Genomic DNA, 15,134 nt, shown 5'->3' on the forward strand with positions numbered 1-15,134 from the left:
TTGGGGGGGACTTGTTTCCATAAATTCTCTTCAAAATTAGCAGCAAAGTGGGAAATCTTTTAACAACTAGTCATCAGATCCCTAATAATAATAATAATAATAATAATAATAATAATAATAATAATATCTACTCAATTCAGTACATGGCCTTAAAATTCTAAGTAGATCTATCGCCATTCCTTCTCTGGGAGCAAGAAGAGAGCTTGCAAAAGTAATGGAAGCCAGATAAAATTCTGATAGTGGCACGAAATGTGTGAGCTTCTCATTATAAAGAAGCTCTCATATCAGAAAAGCAAACAAACAATGGGCCTTACTAATCCTGAATATTTTTCTTCTAACACGACGTCCTTTTCAAGTTTACACAGAAGCTAATAAAGCCCTTGCTAGTAAACCCTGAAATATAGCCTATTTTTGTATATTGAACCTTTATTTTTAACACTACTATAAAGGCACATCACCACAGCTGGTCTTAAATTAACAGCCTAGAGATATGTTGGAAGGCTTTGGCGTATTTCAGGTTCAATTTAATGTTTTTGCTATAACTCCAAATTGTAATTCTAAACTATTTTATGAGGGAATAATATACACAATTATTAAATAATGGTCTTCTGTGAATGTTGATGTTGAATATTCAATACATATTCATTCTTAAGGCAATTGTTTTACATCCAATAACATATAATATGAATATTTGATTGCAAGGATTTTTTTTATGCATTTGGGAGTTGATGTTACTATGTTACTTAGGCTGCAGCCCTTTAAAGCTATTTGTGCATTTAATCATCTGGGAAGTGCAAGTCCCTGAAAAGTATGAAAAGGAGTAATGGGAGAGGGAACGTCTTGAGGTTTTGCGTACTGCATGGCTGTCTCCCAGGCAAGTTCTCAATTTCTGTCACAATGAAACATGACAGAAGTGAAAGAACTGGATATTATTTATGTATCCCACAGTTGACCCAAGAAACTCAGGGCACCGTACATGAAGTTGCTCTCACCCACTTAAAAGTTGAATAAGTTCCTTAAGCTTGTCCAAGACTCTCCAGTAAAATTTGCAGCTGAGCAGGGGATTTGAACTCTTGTTTTCCACACCCTCATGACCCTAGCCCAGGAATGGGGAACCTTTTCCAGCTCAAGGGCTCCATTTCATTTCTGAGGGTGGTGTGCCAGTTGTGGATGGAGCCATAGACAAAAATGGATAGAATAACAGATGTAATTCTTACCTTTGTACAGTAAGCTACACTTTTGCCATATAAAAGTCAGAGGGCTTCCCCCACCCCCAGACATACACATACACATTCTTCATCCAGGAAGCCAGAGGTTCATGGACACAGTCAAGCTTAGCAAAAGTACTCAAGTAGTAGTGGAAGAGGGCCAGTGGGGAGCATGGCTCGGAGTATGGGGTGGTCTTTCTCAATAATGCTTAAATGGTAAGAGATTAAAAGTACATAAGAGGATAACAAAATAAAATAAAATAAAACAGTATACTTACCATACTGCCTGATTTTGGTACATCTCGAAATCTGTCTAGTGTCTGAAATTTCTGATTTAATTCCTGAAACAATTCCATGTGCCTCTTCCTCGTATGCATGACCTTCTGCAAAATAGAATATAATTGCTTAATACTTTATAATGAATCATGGCACAGTTTTAAAAGAACCATTATTTCATCCAACTTAATAAAGCAAATTGAATTTGGCTGGGCTGGGCTGTCTCTTTCCTATAGACACAATGAACTCAAAATTAATTGCACCGTCTCCTATTTGATCTTTGTAATATACTTCCCAGATACAGTGTGTTGCCTTTTCTCCTTCCCTTTACTGAGTTGCCCAAACCACTATTCAATTCATTTGTGCTACCACATATGTGCTATGAATATAGCAGCTATCACTAAGAACAGGCTACATTGCTTGTTAATTAAAGCCAGTTTTTTGGGTTTTTTAAAAGTAAGGGCGCACCCACACTTACCTTTGCTGTATGCTTTCTACATATAGGTTCAGGCTTTCCTAGTCCATGTCTGAACAGTTCATTTTTTTGTCCTGGTGCTTTCCCCAGGAAAACCCGTTTTACTGCGGAATTGGAGCAAACAGCAATCCACAGAAACCCTAATTGCTGTTTGTTGTGTTTCAACAGTAAAACACAAGTTTCCCCAGGGAAAGTGCTGGGATACACACACCTTCTTGGACATGGGGCTAGAAAGTCCAGACCTTTGCCCAGAAATGCAACACAAAAGAAAGTGTGGCTGAGCCTTAAGTGTTGAAAATGTCAACACAACCCCAGGGAGACTCGTTTTTTAATAGGTTGATCATTAAAGGTTCCATAGTCTCATAGATCAGGGATTGGCAGCCTCAGGCTTGGAAGCTAAATGTCCCCCTCTAGACCACTCTTATCCTAGGCTGTATCTCTGTTATTCTTAGGGTACACACATTAAGAAAAATGGGACATAATCATGGCCAGCGTCCATGGATTTCACTGGGTCTACTCCACTCAAAGCATGGCAAAGTCTGGATCTGAGTCCTGCTCCAGTATAAATTAGTTTAGGATCAAGGTTATCAGAAGAAATCTGAATCTGAGATTAGATTTCTGATGCCTCAAGCAGTGGCAACATGATTCACAATGTGGGCATGAGAACATAGCAAACAATTATAAACCAATTAACCTCTAAAGAATTGTGGGGTTCTGCAGGTTTCAGTGAGACCCTTCTTGCAAAACATAATTCTGCTAAGAGATAGTAGATTTATGAAGGAAGTCTCACATAAGTGATTTCCTGGGTTTCCAAGGTATTAATCTTACTGTTAGTAATGCCAGGTAGCAAACTTGGCCCTACACATATAACTGGTTCCACTTCCAAAGATAACAGGATTGCAGAACAGTGGCTACAATCTTAAATTCACTTATTAGGAAGTAGTGCTCTCCCCTGAATTCTGAGTCTTTCTGTGAGTAAATGTGGGTGAGATTGTGCTGTAAGAGAAATTCCGTTTTGTTTGCATTTTAATGAGAACTGCCTAATTCGCACTTCTCAAACCAATATGCGAAATGAAAGACAAAGCCAACTATCTTTCAAAATGTTCACTTCTCCAAATTTTGTGTTGTGGTTTTTCAACCAGCAGGTAGAAAAATGCACATAGTGGGGAAAAGTGTGCATAATAATGCATATATTTCAGAACACAGCATATAAAAATACACTATATTAGGAGGAACTACTTGCAAAAATGTGAATATTAGCCACAACAGTATAAAGAAAAGTGTTTATTATGAAAAATCCACACTAAAATGCTGGTTCATTTTCATGAGTATTTTTCTTTTAATTAAAAATTGCACATTGTTGTGGAAATGTAGAGAACTGAATTTAATACTGGGAAAACTAGAAGCTGAGAGAAAACAAAATTAGCAGATTCATCTACTCCTAAGGCCTACTCATGCATGATTTGCATATAGCACATGGATTCAAGCCTGAGTGGGACTGGGCTTCTTGCCTCCTCACTGCACGAGCTCTGACAAGAAAGCATTGAGCATAGCAATCTGCAGAGACCTCTCTGGAGAGACAGTGTGGATTGGGCTGTGGGGGACTGCAAAGAGAAAGAACTTCCCTTTTGGAAACTTACTTATGTAGAACACAAGCTTGATTTTGAGAGATTCCCACCTCCCACATTGGCCCTCCATTGTGCCCCATCCCACATTGTTCAGGAGGGGAGCTTGAACTACGGGAGAGGCTTCTCAAGGGTGGGAGGTATGAGAAATTTCCTTTATGCAAGCTTCCTGAACATCTTAGGATCCAGCCAATATATATGTGTGTGCCTCTCCATACTGAAGGGGCACCTGTGGTACTCCCGCCTCAACAACAAGAGGAGCAACAGTTGGTGAGCTTGGCAAAATGTACACACATCCTTGCAATCACTTTGTCAGACAATTTAAAAATATGTAACAGGATGACAGATAAAGGAGAACAGAATGTTTTAGACGTGCAAGGCATCATCTGTATTTATCAGATGCTAAAATCTGCTCTCTTCAGTGATAGGAAGGATGTCTTCAAATCAGTTGCCATAGAGAAAAATTCTCGAAGAAAGAGAACCAAGCTGAATATCTGACTTTCTAAATGGCATAGTTATGAGTCACAGTATTTGCTCAGTATGGTGATTATATAATTTCTCCTTATATACTTAAAAAAAAAAAGTTTTAATTGCCTTTAAGGTAGGTTGATTTAGTTGTTAATGCGTCATAGCTTCCTACTCGGTATGAAGATTCATTAAGTGGATGCCTGGAAAAATATCTTTTGGGCGGTGGGGCAGGGGATGACGACACATAGCCAAAATCTGCAGAATAATCAGGACCTGTGAGTCCAAACTTGAAATGCTGCAGACCGAACCTGTATCTTTTCTCCATTTTATGTGCAAATGGCAGTTCTTGGAGGAAAACAATTGAGCCCACAGGCCTGCCTTCCAATGTTGCACGTGCACAGATTCTGTGTAGAAGAGCCCGTCTATGTGTGGGGATGAAGAGGTGAGACAAGCAGGCTTAATTTCATTCTCCCCTCCTCACCTCCGTTGTAAAGCCCAGAGATGGGGAATGGCTAGCTGAAGGGCCAAATACAACCCTCTGTGCCTATCTATAGCCGGTCCCTTGGGCACTCCTTAGGTCCTAGTCCTGCTCTGCACCCTCTTTGAGAGCTTTTGCAGGAAGGGAGTCTGAAAAACTGAGGCAAATAGGGTTGATGATAGATGAAGATCTAGGCCTAGCAGACAAAATAAAAACTGACAAATCACTGGCTCTGGATGGCATCTACCTAAGAGTTCTTTAAGAGCTCTAATATGATCTTCTAACAAGGATGTGTAACTTGTTCCTCAGATCAGCTTCCATGCCTGGAGCTGGACTGGAGCTGTGCCAATGTTACACCAATTTTTAGAAAGGGAACCAGGATGGAACCTGAAAGTTACAGGCTGGTTAGCTTAACATCTGCCCCTGAAAAGCTGGTGGAAAGTGACAAGAAGATGCTTTTGAACTTATGCTTACTTGGATGAAAGGGCGTGGGTGTGAGAATGTGCAAGCCTCTTAATTTTACATGAGTGGAAAGTAGCCTACTGTTACAAAAGGTAAGAATTAGTTGCCTTGCCTATTTTTCCCTCTGGTCTGACCCCATACTGACATGTGGCTCTGGTAAGGTTGCTTATGAGTTAATATGGCCCTCATGCTGCAAAGGGTTCTCCACCCCTGACATGGGGTTACATTTTCAAGAAGTACAGAGTAGAATTGGATTGAGTGTTCTTCTCCTCCCCACTTCCTTGACCTGAGCTTGTTTTTCGTTATATAATAGCAAGCGCCGTTTCATCCTGGTTCACACTTTTGTATCTGCCTTCTCCTCCGCCGTTCTTTCCCTTGCACTCTGAATCAGCAGTGTGGGAAGTAGGGACGGGCTAATCTGTCAAATTTGGTTTCTCTCTGTTTTTCATCCTCCCCCCCCCCAGTTTTAAGTTCTATTCTCCACATCGCTTTATGATTCTTTAAAAAACCCTCGCGAGAATTCTCCAGCATTTTAGTGCAATTTTCTCCTAATAATACAGATCCGTACGCAGTTTTGTCTAATGTACATGTATCTGCCAAGCCTATATTCCCTAATATTTATGCTCCCCCTAGTATAATGTATTTTACATTTTCATTCACGAACATATGCATTTTAATGCACATTTTACCCTAAAATATGCATTTTTGTACCCCTTATGTGGCTGCAGAAGGGTGAATTTCAAAGGATGGCCATGTGTCTTGGATGCTGTAGTTGAGATTCACGCATTGCAGGGGGCTGGACTTAGATGACCCTTAGGGTCATTTCCAACTCTATGATTTTATAGTCAGGTTTCAGTTCTCATGCTGGTTTGGAAACTGCAAACTAGATTCGCTTTTAATTGCAAACTGAATCAAATTTCTCCCTCACCCCATGGAAGTTAATGTTCTAAGGTGATGACATTCTGAAGGGGGCATAATTTCTTCCCTCTAAAGAACTCCTAGGGCACGGCATTCTTCCACATGTGCCACTTTCCCCTTCACTACACCACTGTGTCAGGAGAAGCTGCATCTGCAGAATGTCTACCTTCTTCAGAGCACTTAGAGAGTTAGAATCTCTGGCATTTTAAAAATTTGACCCTCCTAAAGGGAAGTTAGTGTGGCTGATGATTGAAGGGGGGTGGGTGGAAGACAGCAATAAGCAAATCAAAGTGTGTGGGTAAATGATCCTTATATGAATTTCCGCTTTTATTAGATCTCCCACTTGCAGAGACAACAGAGTTTCCTGGCCGTTTTTCCACACACACACAGTGGGGCTAAGATAGCAGCAACCTGAGCAGCTTTATAATAGTTTGCCCTACAGCGCGTTTGCAGCTTGGATTTTGAGGCAGCTGGAGAGCTTTTGTTGCCAGGGAGAACCTTTAACTGTTGAATTCAGATTCCTGAGCCAGTGACTCATTGATCTTACTGCTGCTAGGCATTCACTAGCCAAAGGAAAATTTATATATGGAAAAAAAGATAGTTGTCTTTGGTTCCTTTATAGATGTTCAGTGGCTGTTTAAGTGACACCTAATGCTACAAGGGCACAAGCGCTGACTGACATGAATCATGGCCAGGCAGGGTTTCTAATGGTTAGATATTTCAAGCTCAGCAATACATTACAGACACATTCTTAAAACTAATCATATATATTATTATTAATCACATGTGACCTTATGTTGTTAATATCAATTTTTGGGGGGTGGGGCAAGGTAATCACTGTCTCTGTGTCTGTCTGCTTGTAATATGAAAGTTTTAGCTGCAATCCTAACCATAGCTACTCTTAAGAAGATCCCAGTGAATTCAGAAGAGCTTACTCCCTGGTAAATGGGGTAGGATTGGAGCCTCACTCTGCAAGTGAAAAAAAACCATTCTGCAATCAAAATCTTGTACTGCAGTTATTGGTGTGGGTTGAGATTACTGTCTGTTCTTCATAGTCATACTATGATGCTCCTTTGAATTAACAACAGCTTCCTAATTATGCTACCTGGGAAATGCTGAAGCTCATTGGTAGAGCACCTGCCTTGCATACAGAAAGGTACCAGGTTCATTCCTTGGAATTTCCAGGTAGGGCTGGGAGAGACTTCCTGTCTGAAACTTTAGAGAGCTACAGCTTGCTTGTCAATATAGACAGTACTGAACTAGATGGACTAGTGCCATAGTTTGAATACCTTTCCTCTACCTCCTGGAACACTTGAAAATTGCTGGTGGTCTTGTTGGACCACTGAATGACTTTTCTTCCCACTGTAGCAACTGCTGTGCACCGTGCTACAAATGCTGTATGGTTTTTAATTGTATATATTGCTTCCATTATTATCATATTGTATTTCATTGTATTACAGTTTGCATTCTATAGAACTTACATTGTGTTTTATTGCATTACAGTTTCAGTAAGGAAGCAATAACAATACAATTAAAATTTAATATGACTATTTAATGAGGATAATGCTGCAGACCACCTGAATGAAGCTTGCAGATCAGATGTAGTCCATGGGCCACAGTCTGGGAACCCCTGGACTAGTTGATCTGACTCAGTATAAGGGAGTGCTCTGTGTCCCTATGACAATTCAGGCTTTTAAGATTAGAGGTATTTTTTTTTATAAGGAACAGTTCACGAAACATTAGGCTTTTCTTTTAATAGCATTTTTATCAGGTATGTGCTAATGGTAAATCAGATTCTTCTCTCAAATGCAAGAAGGCTGTTCACAGCATATCTTGTGCTTTATACTGCTCTGCGCCCATTCACATTAATATGGATTATTTTTCAAATTACAGTTACTACATGCTTCTCAGGCGATGATAAAGTGGTCCTAAGTGTATATTGGCTATGCAAACATGGTGAAGCTTCAGCTTCACAAGAGGAACACATAATTAATTATATCAGATAGTTAACTTGCGTGAACAGGAAGCTTATGCATAAAGCAAGATTCCACAAATCATTAATATTCCACTGAATAGACGAGGGACATTCTGCTCTGAGTATACAGAGGCACTGCTCAATTCTAAACACATTTCTTGAAAGCATCTTCCACTGAAACGGGTGGCACTCATATTCAAGTAGTGGGGTTATGATCAGAGTGTTAGGTACTAATCCTATACATTTCATTAATGACTTTGAACGCTTCCCCCCCGCCCGACCCTCTGGATAACAATTGTGTTTAAGATTAAATAATCTTAATCAGTGGAGATTTTATACAGCACCCATATCTCCATCGACTGAATAATCAAGCCCAGGCTTTCCAAAAACAATCAGTTTTAATATTTAGATATCCAATTTATAATAACCTAAATGGACCTGAAACTCCAAAATCAAGTGCTTAGAAGATCTAGAACAGTAGATGATAAGTGACAGTGTCTCAGAACACAGAAAGCTGGAGCTGCACATCATGGCATCTTCAGTTAAAAGCTCTCATAGCAAGGCTGTGACCACAGAGATCTGGTCTGATTTGGTAGACAGCAGCTTCATATAAGTATGTTTCATTTCTCTCCATGCCTCATTACCTAATTCAGTTGCAGGCCTGATTCCCACTCACTATGTACAATTGCCTCCCTGCATGTTCACAGCATACCCCCAGAGTTTCAGAGGCCATAAAGACCTGGGAATATTGTCATGTGTACAGCAGAGAGTTACAGATTTCTCTGGAAGTACCTATACAGGCTTCAGTCCAGATTGTTAAATATGGAATGGGTGATGCTATCTGGCCATTGGTCTGGCTGACAACAGCCTAGCTCAGCATGCAAGAGAGCTTTATGACCTTTTTCCCCCTTAACTGTTCTGGCTGGTTGCCCTGACTGCTAGCTAGAGTTTCTTTTATCCAGCTCAATCTCAAAATTCAGCAATGAGGCTCTCGCTGTGCAAAACGTTTAAATAGATCAACATATGTAAATAAGCCCTAGTCCTCTTCTCTCACAGGGAAAGCCATAATCCTCAAGAAGGGAGGGAGTCACAGAATATTGTATAGATATTTAAAATAGGGGGGACGTTCTATTCATCCAAGTTCAAATGGACTGTGAAAGTGGAGCTTTGGAAATACTTTAAAAAGTGAAGATTTATGATACATTGAAAAGTGACAACTCTAGCATAGCTTTCAAAAGACAAAGTTTAGCAAAAGCTGTCTCTATAAAAGCTGTCAAAATATTTATTAAGATAAACACTTCACATTCACATTGCTTTAAATCAAATACAGCCGAAATAATGCAAGAAAACTTACTTCAAAGTCGAGGTCAGAATAGCGTGATTTTCTTCTCTATTAAGGATTGAGTGAGGGAAACAAAACAAAAAAACACAAGTGCATATTAATTTGAAGTTTTTACATTAAGAAACGGCACACATTTCTTAACTGAATATTAACCTGACAACAGAGATTCACCTTATGAAATATTTTTCAGTTTCATCTTCAAATAGATTTCACTAGCTCATCATGTGAACTTGCAGTTTTTGTTTTAAATCACCATCCTTCTGTACAACTACCGCTCCAAAGTTTGCAATAGTAACTGGTTACCTACAGAAGTGAAAACTGAGATCCTCCTTAAATTAGGTTTTGTAAATGATTAAAAAAGCACCTTGCTGGTTTTTTTTTTTTTTAAAAGCTAAGAATATTTGAGGATGCCACTAGCTATCTGCCATCAGCTTAATGATCTTGTGTGCCAAAGCGCTGTAAAACCACCGCTTCACCTGAGATCATTGAACCACACATGACAACATTCATTTGCATCAAATAAGGCCACAACTTTATTGATTACAGAAGTAAGGGGATTTGACCTAGGTATTGGGTATATCCTATATCAGCCAGCCCACTTGCTGGATGTTTTATGGCAGTCAATGCAGGGATGAGGAGGACCTATGACAAACATCAAGTATGTGTCTACTTGGGGAGTACTATGGCTGTAGCCCCCTTCTGGGCACCTCCTCCTGGATCCCTTTAATGGGATACTCCATTTCCTCAGAGCAGAAGATAGAGGTTGACAACCTCTCCTCTGAACATGAGTAAGGCTTTACCCAATGTCTAACCCATCAAAGTTGTGGCAACTGCTAAGAGGAAGGCAAAACCTTCAGATGAGGCCAATTAGTCCTCCCTGGCCCCAAATATGGCAAAGAAAGTCTTCCCTGGCCCCAAATACGGCAACTGAGATTATCCATAGTGAGGTCAAGCACCAAGCAACTACTCCTGGAATGGGGAAGCACATTCCTCTGTGTGGGTGGGTGGGGTTTTGAGTAGAGCCTGGCAGGAAAATGATGTGTTCTGGTAGACAATGGTGGGCCCAAAACAATCCAGATTTAAATATGTCAGGCACTAGAAGGGGCAGGCAACCATCTGCTTCCACATGCGCATATATATATATATTCACTACAATTCATTTATGTTAGTTACAGGACACTAATCCTATCTTACACTAGATAACATGCCATGTAGGTTATATGTTGCTACCCTGCAACAGAGGGAAATGGAGATGGGTGGTGGTCTAATGAAGAACAACCAGCATCTGCCACCAAAGGCAATTGCCTCCCTTTGCCCAATGGTAGGTCTGGCTCTATATCACTGTAACTAAAAGGCATGTACTGTCTAAAGGGCCATTTAAGTGTGGTGATGCGGTGATAACTCTTTGCTTCAGTTTATACCAAAGGCGCCGGGGGGGGGGGGAATAAAAAGTTGCTTTTTGAAAAGTGGGATCACTAAAGTCTTTGAAAGGCATGGCTATCCCAGCTGAATGGGACAGTTAGAAGGCAACTGCGAACAATACTTTCATTTTTGCAACCCCACTGATTTCAGTGAAGGCAATTTAAAGAGAATTAAGGTGTTGCTATATTTTCTACTGATTTTGCAGCCAGAAAGTTAAGAGCTTACAGACTGACCTTATGCCTGTTTACACAGAAGTGAGCCACTTCATTTGGGTTTACTTTTAAGTGAATGTACACAGAATGTTCACAGAGTTCAGTAGGGCTTATTCCCAGGAAAGTGGGTATAGGATTGCAGCCCTCATGATAGAAAAGAGATGATTTGAAAAGCAATGCATTAGGTTTCTTTCCCCTCCCCCAGTAACTAAAGAGGATGTTTAAATATTGCTTAGAACACTTACAGTACAAAAATAAAAAGCCAAAGGTTTAAACAAGAAACCTTAAACGTGGTTTTACAAAACAGTAATTTTATAGGGGTTAGGATACCCTCTTAAATCAGAATGTCAGATACAGCAGATCTGCTTCTGTGACCACAGAGAGAAAATAGATGATTCAACAACTAATTAGGTCGTTAAAATTGTCATTTAAAAACCATCAGGTGACAGTAAATTTGTTTTTGCTCATTGGCTTGATAGCTGTTATTAAAAAATGGATGGATGTGGTCTGCTGAAGTCGGCACTTCAGGAAATGAAAAACGAAGTGGTTAGAATCCATATTGCACTCTCCCCGTTTCTCTGCTAATGAGTGACACAAATACAGCGGCATTGTGTATGTAAGTACATAACTGGGCAATTAGTCTTGAGTGCCCACACAACACCTGCTTCAGGGGTCTGCTTAAGGCTTCTGGTAAAGTTGAGAAATTTATATTTTCATGATATCCTGAAGGTGCTCCTCTCTACCCTGCCCTTTGACACTTGAGATGTATATTTCTTAGGACCCACCCTAAACTTTTGCTTGCAATTTGTTTTCAGTATTGCATTTTACATTGGTGTGACCTGCCTTGGAACCTTAGGGTGAAGTGTGGGTCATCAATCAAAACAGTAATAATAATGTCTACTTCAAATAAATTCATAAATCAATTTGTAGCCCTCCTCCAGATTACCTCAAACCCAAGTAGTTAGCGGAGCACCCACGTTCAAAATCAAATTTCCTTCAATTAATAATTACCCATTTCACTCCATAGTATCATCCTCCCACCATAAATTCAGTTCAAAATAAATAGAGTGTGTCCAATTCTTTTTAGATGAGAGGTAGGGTATACCTTACTATAGATGGCCAGGCTGCTAGGGGGATGGTCTTTTTTCCTCAATCAAAAAGCTGAAAGCTCTGCACAAATTGAAGCCTCACGTCTGCCCTGGGATACAGCGGAGAATGATGGCATTTCATCAGTTTTACTGATAGGGTCATTGGACAGAGAACTAAATGGCTGTCCACATGGGAAGCCCATTGGGGTAGCCATTTCTTTTCCATACAGTGTCCCAGGAAACAACGACTGTGATAGCATTCAGCTGTTTTCCAGTGCCAGAGTCAAGGCTTCATTTTTTTAAAAAGCAAATAAGTTTTTAGAGCAATTGCATATGAAATACTTCAACGTGCTGAACTACTTCCTACAAGTTATATGGTATTGTGATGATGATCTGATGTTATTATGATGTTATGCTACTTTCCCAAGAAAGTAAGATATCTATTGTGCTGGAAGAACAAAACAAATGACAAACAGGTCAATGCAGGGAGATGTTGGAGCCAACCTTTTCACACTATTTCTGATATACTCTGCGTAATGTCACTTGTGAAATGTGTGTATGGAGTGGTGGGGTGGCAATCTGTCACTTCAAGAATCTGGCACCTCTTTTCATATTGTGCACCGATGCGCTTAAAATACTTTTCGGTGACTTCTGTTTCTAAAGGAAATGGATCTTGCATAAACTGTGCAACTCATAACCTATTGTTTGTGAATGCCATCGTTTTCACAGTACGTAATGGTCTTGGACTGTGGCACAGTGAAGCTGACACCTTCCATTGACCCCGTTCACAACCGCCCATTGTTCTAGTAAGCAACCAGACAAGCTTAAAAAATAAGTGTCATGTATTAAAATAGCAGGCTAAAATGTTATATCAATTAGCAAAGAGAGAAACTGCACGTGGTCTTAGGGCTGTTTCACATATTAAAAAATGTTCTGTGTACTGTGAGGATTGAAATGTACCCAAGAGTGTTTCCTGTTGTTCCGCTTTTTGCTGTACTTGATAAATAATCTGACTGGACAGCTCTTTGTGACAGCAGTGGTTGGGTGAATTTGCCAATGTTGGTTTCTCTGAGTTTCTCATTTTTCCAGTTTTAACGTTCTGTTTTCCACATTTCCACACTAGTTTGTGAATTTTTTAAAAAGTTCTCATAAAGTATTATCAGCATTTTAACTCAGATTTCTCCTAATATACATACTTTTTTTTGCAAAGCAATTCCCCCTAATATAATGCACACATTATCTTGGTATATGCACTTTTATTCATATTACCTGGCACTGCAAAATTTAGAGAAGGCCAAATTTTGAAGGATTGCTGTTTGGGTAGGTGCATTGTTTTGGAAATTGCAAATTAAGTAGGTTTACCTTTAAATGCAACCTGAACCATGCATTCCTACACACCACATTATACTTTCCTGCTATGTGCTTGTTTCGTACATGGGAGATCAATCACCATATACAAAATTGTCTCCTAGTAAGTGCCCTTTGACAAAGAACGACGAGCAAAACCCAGTTATAGTCAAGTATATTTATATCCCTCTGACCCTCAATTACTCATTCATTCATTTATTATTACTCTCTCCCTGGAATCAACACAGGACCTAAACATAGGTGGTTCATGTCCCATATTACAGTTGATGAGATCATTGCCCCTCCCCCAACAAAACCTGGTGACTGAATAAGTCTGTGGCAGTAATGCATACAGAGTAATCTCCAAAGGGAGGGATGGGAAACTTGTGGATCTCTAAAGCTTGCTGGACTCCGGTGTGGCCAATGGGCAGGGATGATGGGAGTTGTAGTTCAGCAACATCCGAAAGTTCACAGGTTCCCCAGCCCTGTCAAAAAGTAAAGGTGAGAGCTGGGGGTTTTGTGAAAGACTGAATGGCAAGATAATACCCAACGAACAAACAAACAAACAAATAAAAAAGTTTTTTTTACAACAGGTAAAAGTAAGTTTAAAAGCCATCCAGGTTGGATAAGCTATTGTTCTGAGTCTGGGGGAGGTATTAGAAGTAAATAAATACCAATTAATTAGGCATATATTAGGGTGGTTGTTGCTTGAGAAGCTGTTCATTAAGAACAATGGACCGAAATTAAGAAAAGTGTATCTAAGTTGAATGCCAGAGCAAAATTTTCCCATTAGTTACTTTGACTGTAGAACAAATTAACGTGGGGACTGCATTGGGCAAGAGGTTTGAGAGGGGGCAAGGGGGCGAATGTAATCTATTCACACTCCTGCATTGACAGGAAATGATGACCCTGTGGCACCTTTTCCATCTCGCTTATTTCCATGGTTATATGACAGTGATGAAATCCACATTATAGGTACAAAGCCTCATCCTACAACGGAAAGCATAAGAAAGAAAGAGAGAGTGAGTAAAAAACCTAGGGAGAGGAAGACTGCAGCAATAATTCATTTTAAGTCAATTTAGCTTTGAACTAACCATGTAGAGCTTTCGCTGTATAATTCCAGAACAACTTTGAACTCTGCTCACTGGAGGACAAAAATAGAATAGCGCTGAAGGATAATTTTCATGCAGCAACCTGCACTAAGCTGCTGGCAGCAAGGAGGGAACGGCTCCCACCCAATGACTAATGCAAACCCTCTCCTTCGGTGAGACAGGGTGAATGCCTGCTGTATTCCTTATTATAATCGGCCACCTGATTAATTACATAAGATATCACTCAAGATACATTATGCAGTGCAGGCTATAATTGAAACAAGAGATATAATATTAGGGTGAAGCTTGTACCCATGTTTCCATTAATATAAATCCCTATTATCGGTGATTTATAATTCACTCTCAGATTAAACTTGACATCCAAGATCCCAGCCCAGGACAAGATTTCCTTTTCTCTCTGCAAAATTAAATGCAAAAAGTGAACCCCCTTTTTTTGCTTGTTTTAGAGATTTAAAAGTGCAGTTGAAAAGATGACTTACTTGTTTCCCCCCCTCTCCATCCCCACCCCAACTTAAATATCCTTTTATGGGGATCTCTCTACTTCAGAAGTCAGGCTATAAGGGCTGGATATAAGGTTTGCAGGCTATTAGTCACTATTATGGGCTAGTCATAGAAGAATGATTTTGTATGAATAAAAATATTACACATGCAGTTAGAATCACGAGTGCTGAAACATACTGAGCAGATTTATTATATCGAGTTACTATATATCAGAAATATATATGG

At 39.8% G+C, this 15,134-nt stretch overlaps 1 protein-coding gene across 5 annotated transcripts in view; it reads right to left on the reverse strand.

Moving 5' to 3' along the window:
• ADGRB3 (adhesion G protein-coupled receptor B3) overlaps positions 1-15,134 on the reverse strand; it is a 436,348-nt gene that overhangs the window by 1,705 nt on the left and 419,509 nt on the right. For 4 of the 5 annotated variants that reach the window (XM_083431406.1, XM_083431407.1, XM_083431405.1 and 1 more), the window contains 3 exons: positions 13,650-13,781; positions 9,240-9,275; positions 1,487-1,591 (listed from right to left, as the gene is read on the reverse strand). In XM_083431406.1, coding sequence (XP_083287532.1) covers positions 1,487-1,591; positions 9,240-9,275; positions 13,650-13,781 — 273 coding nt within the window. The remainder of the gene's footprint in view (positions 1-1,486; positions 1,592-9,239; positions 9,276-13,649; positions 13,782-15,134) is intronic. The other variant, XM_083431408.1, reaches the window with a different exon arrangement.

This window comes from Podarcis tiliguerta, assembly GCF_965153285.1.
Source record: "Podarcis tiliguerta genome assembly, chromosome: 3".
NCBI classification, from domain to species: Eukaryota; Metazoa; Chordata; class Lepidosauria; order Squamata; family Lacertidae; genus Podarcis; species Podarcis tiliguerta.